The sequence below is a fragment of the Canis aureus genome, chromosome 26 (assembly GCF_053574225.1).
Source record: "Canis aureus isolate CA01 chromosome 26, VMU_Caureus_v.1.0, whole genome shotgun sequence".
Classification (NCBI taxonomy): Eukaryota; Metazoa; Chordata; class Mammalia; order Carnivora; family Canidae; genus Canis; species Canis aureus.
This window is the reverse complement of record NC_135636.1, coordinates 5,478,083-5,505,987: the sequence shown is the minus strand read 5'-3', so window position 1 is coordinate 5,505,987 and position 27,905 is coordinate 5,478,083. Positions and strand designations below refer to the sequence as shown.

Below are 27,905 nucleotides of genomic sequence, written 5' to 3'. Positions count from 1 at the left end.
AATACATATTCTGGCCCTCTGTCCCTTTTTGGCGCCCTCGGGAACCCCAATTAAACGTAGGTTTTTCTTCCTCAGGCTGTCGTTTAGTTCCCTTAATCTGTCTTCATGGTCTTTTAATTGTCTGTGTCTTTTTTCCTCAGTTTCCCTCTTTGCCATCAACTTGTCTTCTATGTCACTCACTCATTCTTCCACCTCATTAACCCTTGTCGTTAGGTCTTGTAGTTTGGATTGCATCTCATTCAATTGATTTTTAATTTCGCCCTGACTGGATATAAATTCTGCAGTCATGAAGTCTCTTCAGTCCAAAGCTTTTTTCTAGAGCCACCAGTAGCTGTATAATAGTGCTTCTGAATTGGCTTTCTGACATTGAATTGTAATCCAGATTTTGTAACTCTGTGGGAGAGAGGACTGTTTCTGAATCTTTCTTTTGAGGTGAGGTTTTCCTTCTCGTCATTTTGCTCAGTGCAGAGTGGCCAAAAACAAGTTGTATTGGGAAGAAGAAAAAGAGAGAGAGAAGGAAAGAAAAGAGAAAAAGAAAGAAGAAAAAAGGAAGAAAAAAAGGAAAAAAGAGAAGAAAAAGAGAAAGAAAAAGAAAGGTAAAAAAAGGGGTGGGTGAAGCAAACAGAAATCAAAAAGAAAAAAACCATGGCGGAGTATCTTCTGATTCTGTGTACTTTAAGTCCCTTGACTTCCCCCTGGAACTTGTCCCTCTAGCTGGTCTTCTGGGGGAGGGGCCTGCTGTGCTGATTTTCAGGTGTGAGCACTTGGGGGAGCTGCTCTGCCCCCTGCCTGGTGCAGGGCTCAGTGGGGGTTGTTTACTCCGTGAGGCCCCAGGAGGAACAGCCGCAGTGGCGGGGCCGCTGCTCTGCTCAGCTCGGGGCAGGAGCGTCCTCGCTGTCCTGTGTCCTCCCGGCCTCTGCCTGTCCCTGGGGGAGCGCCGGATCCTGGGCTGTGTCCCCCGGGGCCCTGGGCTCCGGGGCCTGCACTGCTGGAATCGCGCTCCTGGGGCCGCGCAGCCCCCTCCAGGCGGAGCCACCGCCTGAGCCACCCGAGCTGTTTCTGAGGTCCCGCGCTGCAGCCCTTTAGGGAGCTCGGCGGGGGGTGTGGCGGCTCTCCCTGGGGTGCGGGTCCTCAGTTGGTGCCCCCGGGAGCCTGAGGGCATCCCTGCTCCCCCCCCGCCCCGGCCCCGGGATCCTGCCTGAACTCCCTGCGAGCGCCTTTCCCCCGGGAAGGTTGGTGCAGCTCCTGCGTCTCCGGGACGGGGCTCTCCTGTCCTGGGGACACTCGCCCCGGCCTCAGCCCGGCTCCTCGCGGGGCCCCTCCCCCTTGGAGGCCTTTTGTTTCTTTATTTCTTTTCCCCCGTCTTCCTACCTTGATAGAAGCACAAACTCTTCTCACTGTAGCGTTTCAGCTGTTCTCTCTTTAAATCTCAGGCCGAATTTGTAGATTTTCAGGATGATTTGAAGGTTATCTAGGTAATTTGGTGGAGACAGGTGACTTGGGGACCCTACTCTTCCACCATCTTGCCCCGCCTCACCAAGGTCTTGTTTTACTGCTGATCTTGTGGTTGAAAAATCTGTCATTTGCAATAAGTGCTATGTTGAAGTCTCCTACTATAAGTGTATTTTTATATATCTTTACTTTGGTTATTAATTGAATGATATACTTGGCAGCTTCTATATTAGGGGCATAAATATTCATGATTGTTAGATCTTCTAGTTGGACAGACCCTTTAAGTATGATATAGTGTCCTTCTTCATATATTATTACAGTCTTTGGTATTAACTCAAATTTATCTGATATGAGGATCGCTACCCCTGCTTTATTTTGAGAACCACTTAAATGGTAAATGGTTCTCTACCCCTTCATTTTCAGGCTGTAGGTGTCCTTAGGTCTAAAATGAGCCTCTTGTTGACAGCAAATAGTTGGGTCTTGGTTTTTTTATTCAGTCCAAAACCCTGCATCTTTTGATGGGAGCATGTAGCCCATTCACATTCAGAGTAACTATTAAAAGATATGAATTTATTGTCATCGTAATACCTATTCAGTCCCTGTTTTTGTGGATTATTTCTTTGGGCTTCCTCTTTCTTTTACAGGGTCCCCCTTAATATTTCTTGCAGAGCTGGTTTGGTGGTCACATATTATTTCACTTTCTGCCTATATTGGAAGCTGTTTATCTGTCCTATTCTGAATGAGATCCTTGCTGAATAAAGTATTCTTGGCTGCATGTCCTTCTCATTTATTACCCTGACTATATCCTTCCATCCCTTTCTGGCCTGCCAGTCTCTGTGGAGAGGTGTGCTGTTAATCTGATATTTCTCCTCATATAAGTTAAGCATCTCTTGTCTCCTGCTGCTTTACAATTTTTCTCTTTATCTTTGGAATTTGCCAGTTTCACTATTAAATGTCGAGGTGCTGAATGATTTTTGATTGTGTGTGAAGGGGACCTCCTATCACCTCTATTTGAATGCCTGTTTCCCTCCCCAAATTAGGGAATTTCTCAGTATGATTTGTTTAAATATACTTTCTGGCCCTCTCTCCTTCCCAATGTTTTCTGGAACCCCAAATTTACACAGATTCTCCCTGCCTAGGCTATCATTTATTTCCCAAAGCGTTTCCTCATGGTCTCTTGTTTTCCTCTTTATTTCTCAGCTTCCTTTCTTACAATCAACTTGCCTTCTATGTCATTCACTCTTTCTTCCACCACATTAACCCTAGCCATTAGGACATCTGGTTTGGATTGAATCTCATTTAATTGATTTTTAGTTTTTGCCTGATTAGATCTAAATTCTGCAGTAATGAAGGCTCTAGAGTCCCTTATGCTTTTTTTTTCCAGAGCCACTAGTAGCTTTATAATTTTGCTTCTGAATTGGATTTCTGACATGGAATTGAAATCTATATTCTGTAACTCTGTGGCAGGGATTACTGTTTCTGATTCTTTCTTTTGTGGTGAGTTCTTCCTTCTAGTCATTTGGCTCAGTGGAGAGTGGCTGTATGAATGGGTTGAGTCAAAAATACCAGCCTCAACCACAACCTATGTAAAATCCACCCTAGATGATTCTGACAAGGTCAGAGACCAGAAAATGAAAATGAAGATCAGAGCAAAATAAAATAAAAGGACCATTAAAGTGAAGTCAAATTTCAATACAAAATATAAATACAAATACAAAAGGGCAAAACCCCAAAGAAGAAGAAAAAAAAAAGAGAAAAAAAGAAAAGAAAAAAGCAAAATTAAAGAGGGGCAAAAAAGAAAAAAAGAGAAGAAAAAAAAGCAGGTGCTACTGCGAGATGATGGTAGTGAAGAAGTTTTAGTGGAGGGAGAATATAGTCTACCTGAGGGGTCCTAGAGGGTGACCGTTTTGGCTCTGAGTGTATTAAGTTTTGTGTGTTAGAAGATGCTCAGTCTCAAATTTATATAAACCAGCAATAATTGAAGAGAGCCCCAACATTGACCACCAACATATAAATGACTTTAAAGAGGGGGGAAGAATGGGAATGAAGAGAGAAGATAATCTTATAGAGTGAACCAGCACAGTATACCACGTGGTTATGGGTGCATGCTTGTCATGGATTAGAAGGTATTAACTTTTGCCATTGTAGAACAAAATGAGGCAGAGAAAACACAAAACAGAACAACAACAACAACAAAATACCCCGTATATCTAAAATTAAGTTGAGTATGTTGAAGGGATTCTAGAAGCAGAAAATATATCTAAGCCATGTAATTGTAGAAATATGAAAGTCAAAAAGGAAGAAACCTAGAAATGAAGAGGTGGTAAAATATTGTAGTTAAGGTGGGGAAAGAGAAAAGAATTGGAAATTTTAAATCTGATATAAAAACGAGTTGTAATGGAAAAGGGGTATAAAGAGGGGAGGGTACCCTCTACTTCTATATACTGTATAATCCCTCGACTTCTCCTGGAGCTTCCTAGCACTGCTGGGTCAGGAACTTACTCTTCCCCTGTCCTTCCACCTGGTCTTCTGGGGGGGGGCCTGCTGTGCTGATTCTCAGGTGTATGTACCTGAGGGAGATGCCCCCGCCCCCAGGTGCTGGGCTCAGATGAGCTGTTTATCCTGTGAGGCCTCTGTCCCCTGGCGGCCCCGCTCCGTCCCAGGCACAGGGTGACACAAGGAGGAACAACAACGCTGGCGGCAGCCAGATTTCCACCCCTGGAGTCAGCTCCCACAGTAACTACCACAGTCTCCCAGTCTGCACTGGCCTTGATGCTCCCAGGGCAGTGGAGGGTGCTGACCTCCACAGCCTGGGGGCACCCAGAATCAGGAGAGTCCTCGCTGTTCTGTGCCCTTCCTGCCTCTGCCTCCCTGCTGGGAGTGCAGGATCATGGGCTGTGTCTCCCTGGCACCCTGGGATCTGGGGCCTGTGCTGCTGGAATCATTCTCCTGGGGCCGCGGCTCCCAAAGGCAGCAGGGTACAGACCCTGAGCCCCGAGCCCCTGCCTGACCGACTTGCTTCCCCCTGATGCTGTGCTGGGCCTGCACGCCAGCCCATTACCGAGATCCACCTATGGTGTGCATTGTGCTCTCCTCCAGGTGCACTTCCTCTATTAGTGATTCTGGGAGACTGGAAGCTGCCCTGCCCCTCCTGTGGTTTTGCCCCATTTCCCTGCTCAGTGCCTTTCCATCTGGTAAGAATCCAGTGTGGATTTTTAAAGTTCCCACTTCTCCAGGGCTGAGCTTTCCTGTCCCCAAGGCTCTCACTGCCCTCCTTAGCCCGGCTCCTTGCAGGGCCCCTCCCCCAATTGATTCTTTTTTATTTTACTTTTTGCTGCCTTCCTACCTTGTTAGAAGCAAAAACTTCTCTCTGTAGTGTTCCAGCTGTTCTCTCTTTAAATCTCAGGTCGAGGGATGCCAGGGTGGCTCAGCATTTGAGCGCCTGCCATCAGCACAGGGTGTGATCTTGGAGTCCCAGGATCGAGTCCCACATAGGGCTCCTTGCATGGAGCCTGCTTCTCTCTCAGCCTATGTCTCTGCGTCTCTCTCTGTCATGAATAAATAAATAAAAATCTTTAAAAAAATCTCAGGTCAAATTCGTAGGTGTTCAGGAAGATTTGAAAGTTATCTAGGTAAGTTGCTCAGGCCAGGTGAGTTGAGGACCCCTACTCTTTCACCATCTTGCTCCGCCTCTCCCTTCTTTTAAATTTTATTTTATTTTTAAAAATATTTTATTTATTTATTCATGAGAGACACAGAGAGAGAGAGAGAGAGAGAGGCAGAGACATAGGCAGAGGGAGAGGCAGGCTCAACACAGGGAGCGGGATGTGAGACTCGATCCAGGTCTCCAGGATCACGCCCTGCTGAGCCACCAGACATCCCTCTTTTAAATTTTAAAGAGCTTTTTCCATAAGAGAGAATTTAGTTCCTTGCCAAAGACCAAATATCTTCCAAGTAACTTAATCTGTGTTCTCATTCATCTCTTTATTCTGTGTGTATGTGCACATGTGTATGTGCAACAAAATGTGTGGACAAATTAACTATCTTTTTCCATTTTGGTGTCTGTGTTTTATACCTGCTTAGAAACTGCTCCTCGGGCCAAGTACACAATTTTGTCTAAAACATCTGAACCCTCAGCTGGCAATTCTCAGGTTTTATAGGGTTCAAGAGTCTCACTTCCTGTTTGGAGTTTTATCTTATGTATCTCAGGTATGATCCTCTTTATGCTGATATATATTTTCTTCTGGATAAACAAATATTAATCCCCAACCATTTGAGTTCCTGGGAGCTGCTTGTCACTGCCAGGCTCTAACTGCAGAGTGGGATGGAGTCTTCTCCTTAGTGGAGCCTGGCTTGTGGCCTGAGAATCACCACCAGGAGAGAGAACTCCCACATGGGGGAGGCAGGCAGAATCAGGAATTCTTACCTGGGACATGGTTAACAAAGGGGGGACATATGGCAAGTGGGTCTGTGGGGATCTAATTTGTTCATCCCACAGAGGTATGTCATATCAACACCACCATTGCCAAATGATGCCTTCTACTTGGTGTTCCTGGGGGCAGCTCTTCTCAGGCATAGGTACTACCTCCCCAAGGGCCTCTCAGTTCCAGATTCCCTGACCCAGGCAGTTTAATGCCTCATCCTGCCTCTAGAACTATAGAGTCACATAACAAGACCCTGACAGAAAGAACCAAAGAGGTGCTTTCATTTTTAAGGGTTTCAGTCCTAAGCCCAGGTATTTAGAAAGCCAGAAGGTGTGAAACAAGCCAGATTTCTGCACTAGGGGCAGATACTGCCGGCTCTTGCTGAGTTCATGAAGCTCTCAGAGCTGAAGGATCTGTCAGATTTGCACTGCACTTGAGTAGCATCAGAGGGACTGAGCTTACCTCACAAAGGGGCCCCAGATGTGATCACCTGGCCAGAGAGTGCAGCCAGAGGTCAAAAGCACCCCTGACTCAGGCCTGACTAACACCCTGACCAGATGCAGGGGCATGAACTGAGTGTGGCCGACAAGGCGTGCTGGTCAAAGCTCAAGTCCTCAAGAAGGAGACAGATACCACTTGTGGGTGAGACAGCCAGCTGAAGGCTCATCAAGCAGGAGTGTGGTGAAGACCTTGGTTCTGAGGTGGGTCTGGGGTATAGCTGCATCAGGTGTGGAAGGATTATGATGCCAAGGTGGCCTCCAAATGTTCCCTGGGAAACACATTCTGACATCATGGAACAGAAAGGCTTGAAGGCCAAAGTTAGCTGCTTGAGCATGTCCCATGTGTATCAAGTTAGTGCAAACTTTCAAACCATCCAGCAAGAGGCTAGGCAGGGAAAGAGAACAAGCTAACACACTTCAGGTATGGTGGGGGGCAAGCCATGAGACACAAAGGCCAGGTTGGTTGGACCCTGGGCCTATGATACTCTCTGCTGCCTCAGTCTCAAAGCTGATGGAGTTACGGGGCCCATAGTAAGGGTTTGAGCAAAGCCTATATGGCAGGTCAGAAACACACACTGGCCTTGATGAGACACACAGGCAAGTCTGCCTGGTATAGCTGGACACGTTGAGGATTTGGTTGGCGGTTTCTGGAGTGAGGACACGTGGAGCCAGGATGGCATCATCACTGGGTGGCTGACGTAATACCTTATGAATATTCTGTGTTCCATGTATCTCATGTGTAGTTAGTGTCTGGTGAATATCAGGTGTCTCTTGATTATGCTGTCACAGTCCTTATTCAACTTAGGCAAGCTATATTTACTGCTTATCTGTGATGAACACAACTTGTGGACTTTGCCTTTGTCTCTGTTGGGAAGGAAAAATTTCTTGTCTCCTTCAAAGGCCTTCTAGCCACACTAAGGATCAAATTGACATGCAATAGGTTAACAAGGAAAAAAATCAAATTTAATTTCATACATATGGGGAATCCATAAAGACATTGAAATTCCAAAGGCACTCAGGTAAACTGAGGTATATATGTCACTCTGAACTAAAGAGAAGGGTGTGGTCTAAGACTTCAAAGAGAAGGGATGTAATCCTTAGGAAGAAAGAAAAAGAATTGATGTTTGGGTAAACAAATTGGCCCCTTTCACTATTATTTATATTCCCCAAATGAATGTTTGTCCTTCTCCGATTGACTTATTTCACTCAGCATAATACCCTCCAGTTCCATCCACGTTGAAGCAAATGGTGGGTATTTGTCATTTCTAATAGCTGAGTAATATTCCATTGTATATATAAAGGGAGACAGAACATAAAGACTCCTAACTCTGGAAAACGAACTAGGGGTGGTGGAAGGAGAGGAGGGCAGGGGGTGGGGGAGAATGGGTGACGGGCACTGAAGGGTGCACTTGACGGGATGAGCACTGGGTGTTATTCTGTATGTTGGCAAATTGAACACCAATAAAAAATAAATTTATTATTTAAAAAAAATAAAAATAAAAGTAAAACAAAACAAAAAAAAATTGGCCCCAATGAAACAATGGGACCCAGAGGGGACTTTGCTAGGTTTCTCCTGTCTGCTATACTTTGTTGACAGTATAATGTGGTTGTCTGTGGTGATAGATATCTTCCTGGAGCAGGCTCTCTATCTAAATTTTTTTAGGTTAGGGGAAGGGAAGAGGTATAGAACTTTTCCTGAATCTGCTGGGTTTTGATTGTTTTTTTTTTATTTTTTTTTTAATTTTTATTTATTTGTGATACTCACAGAGAGAGAGAGAGAATGAGGCAGAGAGACAGGCAGAGGGAGAAGCAGGCTCCATGCACCGGGAGCCCGACGTGGGATTCGATCTCGGGTCTCCAGGATCATGCCCTGGGCCAAAGGCAGGCGCCAAACCGCTGCGCCACCCAGGGATCCCAATTGTTTTTTTTTTTAAATCAAAATAATCTTCATGCCAAAGTAGTTCCTTTTGAGGTGGCCTGCCCTTGGCCCCTACATCCCTCGGGCTATTTGCTTCTTCATTATCTATACTTAACACACTAACTGTTGTGGCTCTGTCTCAGGAGCTACATCTTGATTCACCTTCTATAAGAGAATCAAATCTCCTCAAAAGCAATTGTTACAAGCTGTAATCTACACATACTCCTCTGTTAGATTGAGGTAGGTCTGAAGGTGTGTTTCAGGAAATGAGGTGAAGCTCCTACACTAAGTCAGGTAGCCTGAGGCTTTACTTGACCCCTTTGTGAGTCCTATCTTCCTCCTGTGTAAAAGGGGCTATTCCTTATGTGGCCCCAAGGGGGATAATTAAAGAAGAGAAATATGTGATATTCTTATTATAGGGTCTGGCAAGACTCAATAATACTCCATAAACAGATCCCAGTGTGATTGCTAATGAGTCTGACTGGAAATGGGGGAGACACAGGGGGGCAGTTTTGAAGCCAGACAAAGGCTTGGCTGAGGATTTTCATACATGCTTCTGAAGAGGAAACAAATAAGAAGTTTTGACACCAGTGTTCTTCCTGTGACGTGCTTCTGTTGCAGAATTTGTGCCTTTCTGTGCACTGAGAACTGATAGAGATAGGCCCCTGCACTGGATGTGAGAGGGACCTCGCAGACAAGGAGGCTGGGGTCACTTGGTAGGGAAGGGGAAGGAAAGGACAGCGAGTGTGTGGAGGCATGCATTCCTTCCAGAAAGGAACAGCCAGTAGGAGAAAATGCTCTGAATTGTGACTGCTGATTTATTACTCCACTTCTCTATGGGGAAGGAGAGAGAGAATCTCATAGGACATAAAGCTAACAGAAGTTCTCCCCCTTTTATCCCTAGCAGTGCCAGGAAGACGTGGGGGTGCAGAAGCAGCACAGCCAGACCAGCCCATGTCCTACTATAGTCCTGTAAGGACAGAAGGAACAAGACCTGTACCCCCTTGGCTGAGGTGCCATGGCCAGACCCTGCCTGAGTCTGCTGCTCCTGGTAGCCACTGTGACCCTTGTGTCCAGAGGTATCCATGCCTGGGGCAGGTCAAAGGTGGTGAGGACGTTCCAAGACATTCCTGAAACTTATGTCTATGTGCAGCAGGCGCTATGGTATGCCATGAAAGAGTATAACAAGGCCAGCAAAGACAAGTACATCTTCAAGGTCATAAAGGTCTTGAAATCCCAGGAGCAGGTCAGTGAGCATGCTCTCTCTTCTTTCTCTTCAAGATGCAGTCATACAGGGGCCCATTATTCATGGAGGGCACAGACACCAGGGAGTGGAAAATAGCTAAGAGATGCCTTTAACCAAATATATATTACTTTTATTTTAGGGGTTTCTGGAGGAAAATTAGTTACACTTCATCCTTTCTTATTCTGGGATGAAACATAAAATAAAGATCATAATAACTTAATATTGATTACAGTCATATCAGAAAGCATAGGTGAGAGCCCAAGAAGGGCTATTGAAAGGGACAAATTTGGGACAGTTTGGGCTGATATCAAAATGAGTCATTACTGTTATGGATTATAACACAATGAAAAAGCAAAGGAAGTGCAAGTCCAGCTTTCACTGAAAAAAGAAATGGAAGGCTTTTTACAGAAAAAAACAGCTACCTATAGATGTAAAAGATTGTGTAAGGAGTAAATCATCATGGCAATAACTACTTCAGGCAAACATCATCAATGAATCCTACAATCCCTGGGGTGGGAAAGTGGTGGGGGACAAATTGCTTGCAGGGATTCTTTCATTAATTAATTACAACAGGGAAAAGATACCCTTACGATCAGGACACCTGGCCAAGACTTTGTTCATTAAATGTTTGTGAACAATACTGGGACAAACTAACATCATGTGCCCCTGATGTGAGGTCACAGAAAGGACACAGCGTCACTAGTGTATGGTATCATTGTCTGAAATCAATCCCTTAAAGGTAATCACAAGGAACAGTTAGACATATCCATATTATGGAGCATTCTGTAAGACCTCTTAAAATTATCAGTGTCATGAAAGAGGAAAAGCAAGGAAATGGCCTGATTAAAAGACATGTAAGATTCTTCTACACGAGGCTGTCCAAATTTCCCAGGCCATTTGTTGAAGAGACTGTCCTTTTTCCAGTGGATAGTATTTTCTGCTTTGTCAAATATTAGTTGACCATAGAGGGCCCATTTCAGAATTCTCTATTCTGCTCCATTGATCTGTGTGTCTGTTTTTCTGCCAGGACCACACTGTCTTGATGACCACAATTGTAGTACAACTTGAAGTCTGGCATTGTGATGCCCCAGCTCTGGTTTACTATTACAATATTCCCGACTATTTGGCATATTTTCTGATTCCATACAAATCTGAGGATGATTTGTTCCAACTCTCTGCAGAAAGTCCATGGTATTTTTATAGGGATTGCATTGAACTTGTAAATTGCCTGGGGAGCATAGACATTTTCACAATATTAATACTTCCAATCGTGAGCATGGAATGTTTTTCCATCTCTTTGTGTCTTCCTCAATGTCCTTCAGAAGTGTACTGCAGTTTTTAGGGCATAGATCCTTTACCTCTTTGATTAGGTTTATTCCTAGGTATCTTATGCTTTTGGGTGCAATTGTAAATGGGATTGACTCCAATTATTTTTTTTCTCAGATTTCTTTTAAAAAAATTTTTTTATTGGAGTTTAATTTGCCAACATATAGCATAATATCCAGTGCTCATCCCACCAAGTGCCCCCCGCACTGCTCATCACCCAGTCACCCCAACCCCCACCCACCTCCCTTCTACTACCCCTTGTTCATTTGCCAGAGTTAGGTGTCTCTCATGTTTTGCACCGTCACTGATATTTTCACTCATTTTCTCTCCTCTCCTTCTATTCCCTTTCACTAATTTTTATATTCCCCAAAAGAATGAGACCATATAATGTTTGTCCTTCTCCAAATGACTTATTTCACTCAGCATAATACCCTACAGATCCATCCATGTCGAAGCAAATGCTGGATATTAGTCCTTTCTAATTAGTCCTTTCCTGGGCAGATCTAATTTTAACTCTTTGAGGAACCTCCACACAGTTTTCCAGAGTGGCTGCACCAGGTCACATTCACACCAACAGTGCAAGAATGCTCCCCTTTCTCCACATCCTCTACAACATTTGTTGTTCCCTGTCTCGTTAATTTCCCCATTGTCACTGGTGTCAGGTGGTATCTCGTTGTGGTTATGATTTGTATTACCCTGATGGCCAGTGATGCAGAGCATTTTCTCATGTGCTTGTTGGCCACGTCTATATATTCCTCTGTGAAATTTCTTTTTTTTAATAAATTTATTTTTATTGGTGTTCAATTTGCCAACATACAGAATAACACCCAGTGCTCATCCCGTCAAGTGGCCCCCTCAGTGCCCGTCACCCACTCACCCCCACCCCCCGCCCACCTCCCCTTCCAGCACCCCTAGTTCATTTCCCAGAGTTAGGAGTCTTTATGTTCTGTCTCCCTTTTTGATATTTCCCACACATTTCATCTCCCTTCCCTTATATTACCTTTCACTGTTTATATTCCCTAAATGAATGAGAACATACACTGTTTGTCCTTCTCCGATTGACTTACTTCACTCAGCATAATACCCTCCAGTTCCATCCACGTTGAAGCAAATGGTGGGTATTTGTCATTTCTAATGGCTGAGGAATATTCCATTGTATACATAAACCACATCTTCTTTATCCATTCATCTTTCGATGGACACCGAGGCTCCTTCCACAGTTTGGCTATTGTGGCCATTGCTGCTAGAAACATCGGGATGCAGGTGTCCCGGCGTTTCACTGCATCTCAATCTTTGGGGTAAATCCCCAACAGTGCAATTGCTGGGTCGTAGGGCAGGTCTATTTTTAACTCTTTGAGGAACCTCCACACACTTTTCCAGAGTGGCTGCTCGAGTTAACATTCCCACCAACAGTGTAAGAGGGTTCCCTTTTCTCCACAGCCTCTCCAACATTTGTGGTTTCCTGCCTTGTTAATTTTCCCCGTCTCACTGGTGTGACATGGTATCTCATTGTGGTTTTGATTTGTATTTCCCTGATGGCAAGTGATGCAGAGCATTTTCTCATGTGCGTGTTGGCATGTCTATGTCTTCCGCTGTGAGATTTCTCTTCATGTCTTTTGCCCATTTCGTGATTGGATTGTTTGTTCTTTGCTGTTGAGTTTAATAAGTTCTTTATAGATCTTGGAAACTAGCCCTTTATCTGATACATCATTTGCAAATATCATCTCCCATTCTGTAGGTTGTCTTTAGTTTTGTTGACTGTATCCTTTGCTGTGCAAAAGCTTCTTATCTTGACGAAGTCCCAATAGTTCATTTTTGCTTTTGTTTCTTTTGCCTTCGTGGATGTATCTTGCAAGAAGTTACTGTGGCCAAGTTCAAAAAGGGTGTTGCCTGTGTTCTCCTCTAGGATTTTGATGGAATCTTGTCTCACATTTAGATCTTTCATCCATTTTGAGTTTATCTTTGTGTATGGTGCAAGAGAGTGGCCTAGTTTCATTCGTCTGCATGTGGATGTCCAATTTTCCAGCACCATTTATTGAAGAGTGTCTTTCTTCCAGTGGATAGTCTTTCCTCCTTTGTCGAACATTAGTTGAACATAGGGTTCAGGGTCCACTTCTGGGTTCCCTATTCTGTTCCATTGATCTATGTGTCTGTTTTTGTGCCAGTACCACACTGTCTTGATGACCACAGCTTTGTAGTACAACCTGAAATCTGGCATTGTGATGCCCCCAGATATGGTTTCCTTTATTAATATTCCCCTGGCTATTCGGGGTATTTTCAGATTCCACACAAATCTTAAAATAATTTGTTCTAACTCTCTGAAGAAAGTCCATGTTATTTTGATATTTTGCATTAAACGTGTAAATTGCCCTGGGTAACATTGACATTTTCACAATATTAATTCTGCCAATCCATGAGCATGGACTATTTTTCCATCTCTTTGTGTCTTCCTCAATTTCTTTCAGAAGTGTTCTATAGTTTTTAGGGTATAGATCCTTTACATCTTTGGTGAGGTTTATTCCTAGGTATCTTATGCTTTTGGGTGCAATTGTAAATGGGATTGACTCCTTAATTTCTCTTTCTTCAGTCTCATTGTTAGTGTATAGAAATGCCATTAATTTCTGGGCATTGATTTTGTATCCTGCCACACTACCAAATTGCTGTATGAGTTCTAGCAATCTTGGGGTGGAGGCTTTTGCGTTTTCTATGTAGAGTATCATATCATCGGCGAAGTGGGAGAGTTTGACTTCTTCTTTGCCAATTTGAATGCCTTTAATGTCTTTTTGTTACCTTATTGCTGAGGCTAGGACTTCCAGTACTATGTTGAATAGCAGTGGTGAGAGTGGACATCCCTGTCTTGTTCCTGATCTTAGGGGAAAGGCTCCCCTTTGAAAATGCTTCCCCGTTGAAAATGATATTTGCTGTGGGCTTTTCGTAGATGACTTTTAAGATGTCGAGGAATGTTCCCTCTATCCCTACGCTGTGAAGAGTTTTGATCAGGAATGGATGCTGTATTTTGTCAAATGCTTTCTCTGCATCTAATGAGAGGATCATATGTTTCTTGGTTTTTCTCTTGCTGATATGATGAATCACATTGATTGTTTTACAAGTGTTGAACCAGCCTTGTGTCCCGAGGATAAATCCTACTTGGTCATGGTGAATACTTTTCTTAATGTACTATTGGATCCTATTGGCTAGTATCTTGTTGAGAATTTTTGCATCCATGTTCATCAGGGATATTGGTCTGTAATTCTCCTTTTTGGTGGGGTCTTTGTCTGGTTTTGGAATTAAGGTGATGCTGGCCTCATAGAATGAATTTGGAAGTACTCCATCTCTTTCTATCTTTCCAAGCAGCTTTAGTAGAATAGGTATGATTTCTTCCTTAAATGTTTGATAGAATTCCCCGGGGAAGCCATCTGACCCTGGACTCTTGTGTCTTGGGAGGTTTTTGATGACTGCTTCAATTTCCTCCCTGGTTATTGGCCTATTCAGGTTTTCTATTTCTTCCTGGTCCAGTTTTGGTAGTTTGTGGCTTTCCAGGAATGCGTCCATTTCTTTTAGATTGCCTAATTTATTGGCATATACATGTTCATAATATGTTTTTAAAATCGCTTGTATTTCCTTGGTGTTGGTAGTGATCTCTCCTTTCTCATTCACGATTTTATTAATTTGAGTCTTCTCCCTCTTCTTTTTAATAAGGCTGGCTAATGGTTTATCTATCTTATTAATTCTTTCAAAGAACCAACTCCTGGTTCTGTTGATCTGTTCCACAGTTCTTCTGGTCTCGATTTTGTTGAGTTCTGCTCAAATATTAATTAGCTCTCTTCTTCTGCTGGGTGTAGGATCTATCTGCTGTTTTTTCTCTAGCTCCTTTATGTGTAAGGTTAGCTTTTGTATTTGAGTTCTTTCCAGTTTTTGAATGGATGCTTGTATTGCGATGTATTTCCCCCTTAGGACTGCTTTTGCTGCATCCCAAAGATTTTGAACGGTTGTATCTTCATTCTCATTAGTTTCCATGAATCTTTTTAAATCTTTCCTAATTTCCTGGTTGACCCTTTCATCTTTTAGCAGGATGGGCCTTAACCTGCACTGTTTGAGGTCCTTCCAAACTTCTTGTTGTGATTTAGTTCTAATTTCAAGGCATTATGGTCTGAGAATATGCAGGGGACGATCCCAATCTTTTGGTATCGGTTCAGACCTGATTTGTGACCCAGTATGTGGTCTATTCTGGAGAAAGTTCCATGTGCACTTGAGAAGAATGTGTATTCAGTTGAGTTTGCATGAAAAGTTCTGTAGATATCTGTGAAATCCATCTGGTCCAGTGTATCATTTAAAGCTCATTTCTTTGGAGATATTGTGCTTAGAAGACCTATCGAGGGTAGAAAGAGCTAGATTGAAGTCACCAAGTATAATTGTATTATTATCTAAGTATTTCTTCACTTTGGTTATTAAATGATTTATATATTTGTGATCTCCCACATTCGGGGCATATATATTGAGGATTGTTAAGTCCTCTTGTTGGATAGATCCTTTAAGTATGATATAGTGTCCCTCTTCATCTCTCACTACAGTCTTCGGGGGTAAGTTTTAGTTTATCTGATATAAGGATGGCTACCCCTGCTTTCTTTTGAGGATCATTTGAATGGTAAATGGTTCTCCAACCTTTTATTTTTAGGCTGTAGGTGTCCTTCTGTCTAAAATGAGTCTCTTGTAGACAGCAAATAGATGGGTCCTGCTTTTTTATCCAGTCTGAAACCCTGTGCCTTTTGATGGGGTCATTAAGCCTGTTCACGTTCAGAGTTACTATCGACAGATATGAGTTTAGTGTCATCATGATATCTATTCAGTCCTTGTTTTTGTGGATTGTTCCACTGAACTTCTTCTTAAAGGGGAATTTTAAGAGTCCCCCTTAAATTTTCTTGCAGAGCAGGTTTGGAGGTCACATATTCTTTCAGTTCCTGCCTGTCTTGGAAGCTCTTTATCTCTCCTTCCATTTTGAATGAGAGCCTTGCTGGATAAAGTATTCTTTGTTGCATGTTCTTCTCATTTAGGACCCTGAATATAACCTGCCAGCCCTTTCTGGCCTGCCAGGTCTCTGTGGAGAGGTCTGCTGTTACCCTAATATTCTTCCCCACAAAAGTCAGGGATTTCTTGTCTCTTGCTGCTTTAAGGATCTTCTCTTTATCTTTGGAATTTGCAAGCTTCACTTTTAAATGTCGAGGTGTTGAACGGTTTTTATTGATTTTAGGGGGGGATCTCTCTATTTCCTGGATTTGAATGCCTGTTTTCCTTCCCAGATTAGGAAAGTGTTCAGCTATGATTTTTTCAAATACATATTCTTGCCCTCTGTCCCTTTTTGGCGCCCTCGGGAACCCCAATTAAACGTAGGTTTTTCTTCCTCAGGCTGTCGTTTAGTTCCCTTAATCTATCTTCATGGTCTTTTAATTGTCTGTGTCTTTTTTCCTCAGTTTCCCTCTTTGCCATCTACTTGTCTTCTATGTCACTCACTTGTTCTTCCATCTCGTTAATCCTCGTCGTTAGGACTTCTAGTTTGGATTTCATCTCATTCAATTGATTTTTAATTACTTCATGATTGGACCTAAATTCTGCAGTCATGAAGTTCTTGAGTCCTTTATGCTTTTTTCTAGAGCCACCAGTGGCTTTATAATAGTGCTTCTGAATTGGCTTTCTGACATTGAATTGTAATCCAGATTTTGTAGCTCTGTTGGAGAGAGGACTGTTTCTGATTCTTTCCTTTGCGGTGAGGTTTTCCTTCTAGTCATTTTGCTCAGTGCAGAGTGGCCAAAAACAAGTTGTATTGGGAAAAGGAGAAAAAGAGAGGAGAGAAAGAATGACAGAAAATAGAAAAAGACAAAAGAAAAAAGAGAAGAAAATGAGAAAGAAAAAGAAAGAAAGGGAATAAAAGGATGGAGGAAGCAAACAGAAATCAAAAAGAAAAAAAACATGAGGGAGTATCTTCTGTTTCTGTATACTTTAAGTCCCTTGACTTCCCCTGGAACTTATCCGTCTAGCTGGTCTTCTGGGGGAGGGGCCTGCTGTGCTGATTTTCAGGTGTTAGCACTTGGGGGAGCTGCTCTGCCCCCTGCCTGGTGCAGGGCTCAGTGGGGGTTGTTTACCCCCTGAGGCCCCTGGAGGAATAGCCGCAGTGGTGGGGCCAGCTCTGGAAACCTGGATTCAGCCCCCTCAGTAACTATCGAGATCTCTGTTTGCAGGGCCTGGAGGCTCTGGGGGGCGGGGCTGCTGATCTGCTCAGCTGGGGCAGGAGCGTTCTTGCGGTCCTGGGCCCTCCCGGCCTCTGCCTGTCCCGGGGGAGGCCGGATCCTGGGCTGTGTCCCGGCGCCCTGTGTTCCGGGGCCTGCGCTGTTGGATTCGCGCTCCCGGGCCGCGGCCCCCTCCGCGGAGCAGCCCCCGAGCCCCTCCGAGCTGCTCCGGGTCCTCCGTGCGCGCTGCAGCCCTTAGGGAGCTCGGCGCACTCTCCCGGGGCGCAGGTGTCTGTTACTGTCCCAGGGAGCCCGAGGGCATCCCCGCCCTCCTGGGTCCTGCTCCACCTCCCTGGGAGCCCCTTTCCGCCCGGGAAGGTTGGTGCAGCTCCTGCTCCTCCGGGACGGGGCTCTCCTGTCCTGGGGACACTCGCCCTGGCCTCAGCCCGGCTCCTCGTGGGGCCCCTCCCCCTTGGATGCCTTTGTTTCTTTATTTCCTTTTCCCCGTCTTCCTACTTTGATAGAAGTGCGAACTCTTCTCACTGTAGCGTTCCAGCTGGTCTCTCTTTAAATCTCAGGCCAAATTCGTAGATTTTCAGGAAGATTTGAAGGTTATCTAGGTAATTTGGTGGGGACAGGTGATTTGGAGACCCCACTCTTCCGCCACCTTGCCCCTCCTCAATTCTCTGTGAAATTTCTGTTCCTGTCTTTTGCCCATTTCAGGATTGGATTGTTTGTCTCTTTGGTGTTGAGTTTCATAAGTTCTTTATAGATATTGGAGACTAGCCCTTTATCTGATACGTCATTTGCAAATATCTTCTCCCATTCTGTAGGTTGTCTTTTAGTTTTGTTGACTGTTTCTTTTGCTGTGCAAAAGCTTTTTATCTTGATGAAGAGCCAATAGTTCTTTTTTGTTTTGTTTTGTTTCCCTTTCCTTCATAGATGTATCTTGTAAGAAGTTGCTGTGGCCAAGCTCAAAAAGGGTGTTGCCTGTGTTCTCCTCCTGGATTTTGATGGAATCCTGTCTCACATTTAGATCTTTCATTCACACTTTTAAAAGAAGACCTTTCATTCATTTTGAGTTTATCTTTGTGTATCGTGTAAGAGAATGGTCCAGTTTCATTCTTCTGCATGTGGCTGTCCAATTTTCCCAGCACCATTTATTGAAGAGACTGTCCTTTTTCCAGTGGATAGGCTTTCCTGCTTTATCAAATATTAGTGAACAATAGAATTGAGGGCCCATTTCTGGGTTCTTTGTTCTGTTCCATTGATCTATGGGTCTGTTTTTATGACAGTATCACATTGTCTTGGTGATCACAGCTTTGTAGTACAACTTGAAATCTGGCATTGTGATGCCCCTGGCTCTGGTTTTCTTTTTTCAATATTCCCCTGGCTATTTGGGATCTTTTCTGATTCCACACAAATCTTAGGATGAGAATTTTGCATTTGTTCCAATTATCTGAAGAAAGTCCATGGTATTTTGGTAGTGATTGCATTGAATGTGTAAAATGCCGTGTGTAGCACTGACATTTTCACAATATTACTCCTTCCAGTTCATCATCATGGAATGTTTTTCCATCTCTTTATGTCTTCATCAATGTCTTTCTGTGGTTTTTAATGTATAGATCCTTTACCTCTTTGGTTAGGTTCATTCCTAGGTATCTTATGCTTTTGGGTGCAATTGTAAGTGGGATTGACTCCTTACTTTCTCTTTCTTCAGTCTCATTGTTAGTGGATAAAAATGCCACTGGTTTCTGGGTATTTATTTTGTATCCTGCCACACTGCCCAAATGCTGTATGAGCTCTAGCCATCTTGGGGTGGAGTCTTTTGGGTTTTCTATGTACAGTATCATGTCATTTGTGAAGGAGAGTTTGACTTCTCTTTTGCCAATTTGAATGTCTTTTATTTCTTTTTGTTGTCTGATTGCTGAGGCTAGGATTTCTAGTACCATGTTGAATAACAGTGGTGAAAGTGGACATCCCTGACTTGTTCCTGATCTTAGGGGAAAGGCTCTCAGTTTCTCCCCATTGAGAATGATATTTGCTCTGAGCTTTTGATAGATGGCTTTGAAGATACTGAAGCTATCACATTGATTGTTTTGTGTGTTGAACCAAACTTGCATCCCGGGGATAAACCCCACTTGGTCATGGTGATTAATCTTCTTAATGTACTGTTGGATCCTATTGGCTAGTATCATGTTGAGAATATTTGCGTCTGTGTTCATCAGCAATACTGGTGTATAATTTTCCTTTTTGGTGGTGTCTTTGTCTGATTTTGGAATTAAGGTGATGCTGGCCTCATAAAACAAGTTTGGAAGTACTCCATCCCTTTCTATCTTTTTAGCAGCTTTAGTAGAATGGGTATTAATTCTTCTTTAAACATTTGATAGAATTCCCCTGGGAAGCCATCTGGCCCTGGACTTTTGTGTCTTGGGAGGTGTTTGATGACTGCTTCAATTTCCTCCCTGGTTTTTGGCCTGTTCAGGTTTTCTATTTCTTCCTGTTCCAGTTTTCATAATTAGTCATTTTCCAGATATGGATCCATTTCTTTTAGGTTGCCTAACTTATTGCTCTCTTACACCATACACAAAGATAAACTCAAAATGGATGAAAGATCTAAATGTTTGTCAAGAATCCATCAAAATCCAGGAGGAGAACACAGGCAACACTCTTTTTCAATCTGACATCAGCAACTTCTTGCAAGATACATCTATGAAGGCAAGGGAAACATAAGCAAAAATGAATTATTGGGACTTCATCAAGATAAAAAGCTTCTGCACTGCAAAAGAAACAGTCAACAAAACTAAAAAACAACCTACAGAATGGGAGAAGATATTTGCAAATCACATATCAGATAAAGGGCTAGTTTCCAAGATCTATAAAGAACTTATCAAATTCAATAGCAAAGAAACAAACAATCCAATCCTGAAATGGGCAAAAGACATGAACAGAAATTTCACAGAGGAAGACATAAACATGGCCAACAAGCACATGAGAAAATGCTCCACATCACTTGCCATCAAGGAAATACACATCAAAACTACAATGAGATACCAACTCACACCGCTGAGAATGGTGAAAATTAACAAGAAAGGAAACAATAAATGTTGGAGAGGATGTGAAGAAAGGGGAGCACTCTTGCACTGTTGGTGTGAATGTGACCTGGTACAGCCACTCTGGAAAACTGTGTGGTGGTCCTCAAAGAGTTAAAAGTAGAGTTACCCTGCAACCCAGCAATTGCACTACCGGAGATTTACCCCAAAGATACAGATGCAGTGAAAAGGTGAGATGCCTGTACCTCAATAGTTTTAGGAGCAATGTCCACGATAGCCAAAGTGTGGAAGAAGCCTCGGTGTCCATCGAAAGATGAATGGATAAAGAAGATGTGGTCTATATACACAATGGAATATTATTCAGCCATTAGAAAGGACTAATACCCAGCATTTGCTTTGACATGGATAGAACTGGAGGGTATTATGCTGAGTGAAGTAAGTCAATTGGAGAAGGACAAACATTATATGGTTTCATTCATAGGGGGAATATAAAAAATAGTGAAAGGGATTATATGGGAAAGGAGACAAAATGAGTGCGAAATATTAGAGGTGACAGAAATGAGAGACTCTTAACTGGGAAATGAACAAGGGGTAGTGAAAGGGGAGGTGGGCAGGGGGATGGGGTAACTGGGTGATGGGCAGTGAGGGGGGCACTTGCTGGGATGAGCACTGGGTGTTATATGTTGGCAAATCGAACTCCAATAAAAAATATACAAAATCATAAAAAATTAAAAATAAATATAAATAAAGAAAAAGAAAGCTCAGGTATGAAATGTGACAACTAAATCCAATATATGATTTTGTATTATCTCCTGGATTTAAAAAGAAAACTATCAATGACATTATTGGGGTAATTGGAGGAATTGGAATGTGGACCATGTTGTAGAAGATAGTGTTGCACCAATTATGTTTCCCAAGAAAGTTGATGGGACTGTAGTTTGGGGGGATCCCATAGAAGAATCAGTAGGTGCCCAGAAGGAAAAGGGATTCAGCCAGTCTGGCTGGAATTTAAGGAAGGGAAGAGAGGGGGCTGACGGAGAATGGAGGCTACCGTGCAACATCAGAATGACATGGAGTACAGGGACAGTCTTGTGCTTCTCTTCCTCCTTCCACCATCTCCTCTCTACTGTCTGCCCTTTCACCTTGCTTTCCATTCCTCCATGTCATCAGGAACCTGAGTTAGGAATTAAGGAGTTAGGAGAGGAGGCTCATTTGACCGCTTCATCCCCTGGGGCATTTGGCCTCTTGGCTCTCCTCCACACTCACAGGCCTTGGGTCCCTCTAATCTTGGTTATGTTGTTTGTGTTTCTTGGGTACTGGACACCTCAGGCCAGAAAGTGTGTCATTCAAAAGAATGAGGTAGAAATAGGTTTGAAAAGAGGCTAAACAGAAGTATTTAAAATTCCTTGACATTCCATCTACATACCACTGGAAAACACACTGAAGAAAAGAGTAAGGAAGAATGAAACATCCCCTCCAAACAAAATTAACTGAAAACAAAACAAAAAGAAAAAGAAAAATGCTTGGTGATAATTCAGATTAAACTTAGTAACACATACACAAGCTTTATATAAAGAGAATAGGTATATCTTATTGGTTGATTTAACTTAAAATACAAAGATTGTATCAGGAGTTAGAAAATTATAGCCTGCAGCCAAGTCTGGCTTGCTTCTTATTTTGTATGCACCATGAACTAAGAATGGTTATAAGAAATTTAAAAAAAAGAATATTTCATAACATGAAAATTACATAAAATTTAAATTTCTATGTCTATAAATAAAGTTTTATTAGAACATTGCCACCTATGTTATGAGTGCAGTCTAGGGCCACCTTTGTGCTGCAATAACAAGATTATATGTTCTGAGCCTAAATACTCTCCCGTTGAAGAAAATGTTTGCTACTTGCTTTAGTTCATAGTTGACTAAGTCTTTGCTGCAGATTTTGTGCAAGGTGAATGATGGTAAAAATGAGAACTGTAGGTCTGACTATATGCTAATTTCTTTCAAGAAATACAGTGCAGTACTATAAATGTATTTTCTCTTATAATTTCTTTAAAAATTTATTTTCTCTAGTTTACTTTATTTCAAGAATATATGCATACTTCTGGTCAACAGTAGGCTATTGGTAGTTAAGTTTTTTATAGTCAAAAGCTCCACTTAGATCTTTGATTGTGCCTGTAACTCCTTGTTACACATTGCTTTGAACTTTTTGCCTTGAACACATTGTTCAAGGGTCAGCTGTATATACAGTCTACTTTATGCCAGACCTGGTTGCTTTTCATATGCTCATTCAGATCTCACAACTCATTATGTAGGAGCTATTTTCTTCCACCTTAAAGAGGAAATGGGGCCAGAGTGGTTTAATAATTTTTCCACAGCACACAACTGGTATGGAGAAGAGCTAAGGCTGCCTACAGTGAATGAGCACACATTTTAACTGAGTGGAATGGATGGAGTGCAAGTGGTGGGACATTGCAGAAAGACTAAAGAGGTCACAGAAGGTCAGGAGAGTCAGAAGGGCCTGTCTGTGAAAGCAGTGAATGGCTGCCTCAGCAGCCAGGATCCCCATTCCTTTCCCTTTTCTGGGCAATCCGGGATCAAGCTAGGGCTGGTGGTCAGTGGTGGTGGTTGAATCTGATTCAGTATTATTCTTTTTATGATAATTTTAACTTGGAAGTATTACTCAAATGTAAAGCAATGGTTCTCAAATGGGCATGGATTTTGCTTGGCAGGAAATTTTTGGCAATAATTGGAGGGATTTTTGGTCATCGCAATCAGAGAAGGCCACTATACACACCTAGTGGGCAGAGGCTAGGGACACTGTTACTGCATCCCCTATAGCACCCAGGACAGCCCTCACCACAAAGACTGATCCAGCCCCAAATGTCAATAGCGCTGAGTTTGAGAAATTTGTTATCTAGTCATAAAAAAAACTTCTAAGAGTATGTCTGGAAGTTGTTGAGCTGAAAAATGGTAGCAAAGACTCAATTTCCTGCATTTCCAATCTCACTCTTCACTTCCTGAGAGCACCCTGGAAACAGTTGGCTCTGTCATTCTAGACACTTTATATACACTTACATAAATAACTGAAAAAATTTTAAGTATATATGATATTCAAAAAACTACTTAGAATTCTGCTGACCATTTTGTTTAATGCCCAGGCAACTTCCCTAGGATGTTCAAAATGTTTACTATGCTTTTGAGATGATGTCTTACTCTTCTAGGGTCAGTGAATGTGTTTAACTTGGTAATTTTAATACCGTCTCTCCCTTAAGTTACAAAATCTTATATTGTTCTCATTTTTAAATAATTAATAGTTTCTATTTGCCATTGTGCATTTCTATTTCCCCAGGAAACCTCTGAAATACAGAGGCCAGTGGGGGGTCTGCAAGGAAGAGGCCCTGCAATCAGGGATTCAGGAGAGTGGATCATGTGGAATAGGGTTGGATTGCTAAAATTGCCAAGGAGGGAAGCTAAAGAGAGAAGCAATACCCTCCAAACAAATTTCAGTTATTAGATATCATTTCTTCTCCCAAATCTATTGAATAAGTATGAAGATGTTTAGACTCTGCAGCTTATTTCCCAAGCTCTATAAGCACACCATTACCTTTCACAGGAAAACATTATTTGGGGATTTTTCTTCCTTTATCTTGGGAACAGTTGTCACTATTCAACATTCAATACCATGATGTGAGACAAATAGGCAGATAGAGGGAGAGATATCAAGGTAAGAACTCATCCCCTCCTGTTACCTCAAAATTTCTGGCAAGGAAACTAGGGAGGGAGATGGGGAGGCATTCTTTGCCCTAAGCAGGATATGTTTATTTATCAGAGATGACAGTTGGTATCATACATTCGTTTATGATATCTAATTTCTAAATTACTCCTTGACAGGTCACAGAGAGTTTAGACTACTTTCTTGAGGTCAAAATTGCCCGAACAATGTGCAAGAAAATTTCAGGAGAAAATGAATATTGCCTATTACAAAAGGATCCCCAAATCCAAAAGGTATGTGCCTCAGGTGGAGGCAGTGGATGGCCTGGTCAGATCTGCATACTAGACAGAGAAAACCAATAGGACCAATCCTGCTTTGATTTTCTTGTCTCCTTTTAAACCATATTCTGATCATATAGCCAGATTCCAGACACAGACATAAACTGTTTCTATCAGTTTTTGCTGGTACTCTTCACCCCTGCCAAAACACACATAACACTTAGTGGCTTAAAGCAACACCCATTCATTGTTTCTCACTATCCTGCAATCTGGGCTAGACAGAAGTAATTTTCCTTTCCCTTGTTCAAATTTGTCTTTATGATCTTTTCATAAAGTTACTTCTAATTTTTCTCTTTCATAGTTGAAACTGCATTTACAAGTATGTATATTTCTGTGTCTTTTGAATTTTCTTCACCTGTTTGGTGAATACCTAAGGCTGGCTGGCATGAGATATGGCTAAGCAAAAATAATGGCAGATTAGTGGTTCCTGAAAATTGCCCATACATGTGCAAATAAAATACATCTTCATATTCTGATGAATAGTAGGCACCACAGCAGAATACCAAACATGAATGGATGGCTACATCTAGAGAGTAAGTTGTTATTATAAATTGCTATTATTATAAATTACTAGATTTTAATGAAGTAATATTTTAAAAGTTCTGGTAGATACTAAGAATGATATATCAAATAACCATGAACTTGATATTATAACTGTAATCATTTTATTACATTAATTTAAATGTTTATTTCAACAAGTAAAATGTTAAACATGCATTCCACTTCTCCCTCTCAAATATAAACACTCAAATTGTTGAGAAGTGTTCTTACCCGCCCACCTCCATTACCATCACTCCTTGTTGAAGAAAATGCGAAAGCTTCTCCCTGTACCTGTCACTACCCCCATCTTCCCTCTGCCATTAGGCCTATAACTTGTAAAACCAAGCTGTGGAATATCCCATCCACTTTCCACAAGTGTTGATCCCCAAATACTCCATAGTAAATATTCTCTACACTGAAAAAAATGTGTTCTTACCCATTAAAAATTTTTTTAAATTTGTGCATGCAGAGTTTTGTGTGTTTTTCAAAATTTACGTACATTTTGGAACTTTCTCTTGTTATGAGATTTATTATGTTGGTACAATCTGTTATTATTTATTTATGCCAAGTGATTTCTTGGGCCATTTAAGGTGTATAGAAATCAGCCAAAATTGTTTTTGTTACTGCATATTAAGCTCTTATATGACTGTATTATGTTGTATTTGACCATCTCACTATTTTGGATACTGTGGTTGTCTTAAAATTTCACTCTTAACCACAATGCAGCAGTGACAGTTTGGATGCATGCTGACTGAGCAGGTTTGGGGCTATCCCCGGGGGCACCCTCTAGAGTAGGGCTGCCATACTGCTACACATGCAGCTTCAGCGCTCCTGGGGCCACTACATGTGACTTGCAACCTCAGTTTTACTCTCCAAAGTGGTTGGACCAGCACATCTTCCATAGTGATGTGTGTGGTTGTTCATTTTCCCTCAGCACTTGGGGTTGAATCTTAAAATGTTTTCATTCTGATGTATGTGAAAGGTGATCTCCCCACCACTTCACTTGGTTGCTTCCTACTGATCATCCAAGTTTTCACTTCTAGGCTTTGCTTTTTAATATTTTTTTTTTCTGGAGCAACCAGAGGGTCCCTGTCAGGAGCCACAGCCAACCCACTGGAACCCCCTGACCTCAACTCCTCATGCTTCCCACTTCCTTCCTCTATCTCCCCTTGGCCAAACCCAACTGGAAGCCAGAGGGTGCCCAGTGATGTGATCTATGGAGGTCAGAGAGCAGGGTTCCCATTGTCACAGAGAGTTGAGGTCATAGGGTGAGAGTGCCCATTGACACAGCCCATAAAAGTCATTGGTCTTTCAAGATACACCAGGTATGAATAGAAGAAGTACAGACACTGAGAGACACATGGAGAAAAGACGGCATAGGGGCAGGAGTGGATTAATAGGAATCTGTTAGGAGTCTAATGGAATAGATCAGATGAGAGATGATGTTGGTTAGGATGGAGGAAGTACTCGGTTTTAGATGTCTGTGAAAGGCTTGGAATTTGCTGATTGATTGGCCATGGAGAGTAAAAAGAGTTAAGTATGACTTCAAGGTTTGTGGAGTTTGGAGGCAGTTTGCTCTCTTGGTTTCCTCTTATGTTCTCATCCTCTACATGGAGCAACTGGCATTCAGTAGACTTGGTCACCCTGATTGCATCCACTTCTTATCACGCAGAGAATCCTCTCTGTCTCCGTCCTTGGAAAATGTCCCCTCCTGTTTCATAGAGCTTCTGCAGATTTGACCTTATCTGCTTTCTTTAGTTATTTATTGGGATTTAGAAAGGAATAAAAGGCAAACATCTGAGATCCTTGAAATATAAATTTAAAACTTGACATGATTTTAAAGTTATTAGCTTGATACATGTAGAAAATTTAGAACTTTCAAAAATTTAAACCACTTAAAATCAGTTATTAATACCCTTATGTAAAGTTTACCACTGTCCATATATTTTTATACTAGTTTTCCTATATTTTATATCTGCAGTTTTGTGTAGTTGGGATCCTACTGTATACTATTCTATAATTCAGATTTTCATTTAATAATAACTAAGAATTTATAAAACTGTAAAATATTGGAAAGCATCATATAGTGGAACTATGTGATTTCATTTAATGGTGTTCCACATTTCACTTAGCAAATCCCTGAGCATTGGTTAAGTTTTTCTAACTTTTAGCTATTATGAACATTGATTTAATAAATATTCTTTATCTCTATTTGTTTTATTATTGTTTCCTTGTAGACAGAGTTCCTGGATGTTGAATTACTCACCAAGGGTTTGACTAGACTGCTGGTAGCTTGGTCCTATTTTCTTCCTCAAGCTGATCCTCAATATTTGTATCTTCTATAACTTCAATTCTATTTAATGTTGCATCCATGTTTTCATTGATATAGTGAGGGATTTCTCATTTGTATTTTTATTCTAAGTGAATACAAATTTTAGGAGTGAGAGGAGGGACATAAGTGAATGCATCCCACACAAGAGCCTGAAACTCTCTCTGCTCATTCTGCATGTCTTGGGAAACCTCAGTTCCCTGGCTTCAAGTTTTGCTTCTTGTCTCTGGCCAACCTTGATCTGCTGCCCCACCAAGATGTGCAGGACTCTGTATTATTCCTGTTGGGTTGCTTCTCTTGGGAAGGACTCATTGGGCCCTCCATGCAGCATGCAATCTCAGTAGGCTGCAGAGAAATCACCGTGGCTGGATGAAGGCCCAAGCTGGAGATGAGAATTTCTGAGAACAATTTTCTGGGCTCCTGCTATACATGATGGCTTCAGATCACAGGGAGGTGAATTGGGAGGGGTTCATTCTGGTGAGTGAGGCTGGCTCCACTCCCATCTGGTCTCAGATACAGTAGCTCCAGGGACTGCAGGGGTATGGCTGGCTTAGGCTGATTTTAGACAGCCTGAAACCAAATTCTGAAATTTGGTTTAGAAATAAGAAACCCAGAAATAGAAACTTCCGTTTATTTATTTTTCTTTTTTATTTCTTACAAGCTAATTATTCTTTTTGTCTCTTTTAGATGTTTTTTTGCACCTTTATTGTTGCAACCAAACCTTGGAAATTTGAGTTCACTATGCTGAAGAAACACTGTGAAGAGGTCTAATTATCTTCTAGCATATTCAACTGCTCTCACTTCCATTTAAAGAAGCAAATACACTTGCAAAACATTTAAATAA

General features: G+C 42.0%; 1 protein-coding gene and 1 long non-coding RNA gene across 7 annotated transcripts in view; one reads left to right on the top strand and one right to left on the bottom strand.

The window, feature by feature from the left end:
- The window catches only part of LOC144297812 (uncharacterized), an 18,313-nt gene extending 11,522 nt beyond the window's left edge, over nucleotides 1–6,791 (bottom strand). For both annotated transcript variants that reach the window (XR_013364668.1, XR_013364669.1), the window contains exons 1-3: nucleotides 6,339–6,791; nucleotides 4,799–5,000; nucleotides 1,372–1,471 (exon numbers count right to left, since the gene is read on the bottom strand). This is a non-coding gene — a long non-coding RNA (uncharacterized LOC144297812). The remainder of the gene's footprint in view (nucleotides 1–1,371; nucleotides 1,472–4,798; nucleotides 5,001–6,338) is intronic.
- LOC144297811 (cystatin-13-like) lies at nucleotides 6,374–27,905 on the top strand. 5 transcript variants are annotated; one of them, XR_013364667.1, is made up of 5 exons: nucleotides 6,654–6,797; nucleotides 9,199–9,540; nucleotides 24,034–24,147; nucleotides 24,568–24,725; nucleotides 27,749–27,905. XR_013364667.1 is itself a non-coding variant. In XM_077871939.1 (4 exons), the coding sequence occupies exons 2-4, from the start codon at nucleotides 9,313–9,315 to the stop codon at nucleotides 27,830–27,832; spliced, it is 426 nt and encodes a 141-aa protein (XP_077728065.1). In that variant the 5' UTR covers nucleotides 6,374–6,577; nucleotides 9,202–9,312; the 3' UTR covers nucleotides 27,833–27,905. The 5 variants fall into 5 exon arrangements, 4 of the variants coding, with proteins under 4 accessions (XP_077728065.1, XP_077728064.1, XP_077728066.1 ...); XM_077871939.1 differs by lacking the exons at nucleotides 6,654–6,797; nucleotides 24,568–24,725 and adding an exon at nucleotides 6,374–6,577 and having other exon boundaries at nucleotides 9,202–9,540; XM_077871938.1 differs by lacking the exons at nucleotides 6,654–6,797; nucleotides 24,568–24,725 and adding an exon at nucleotides 6,374–6,577.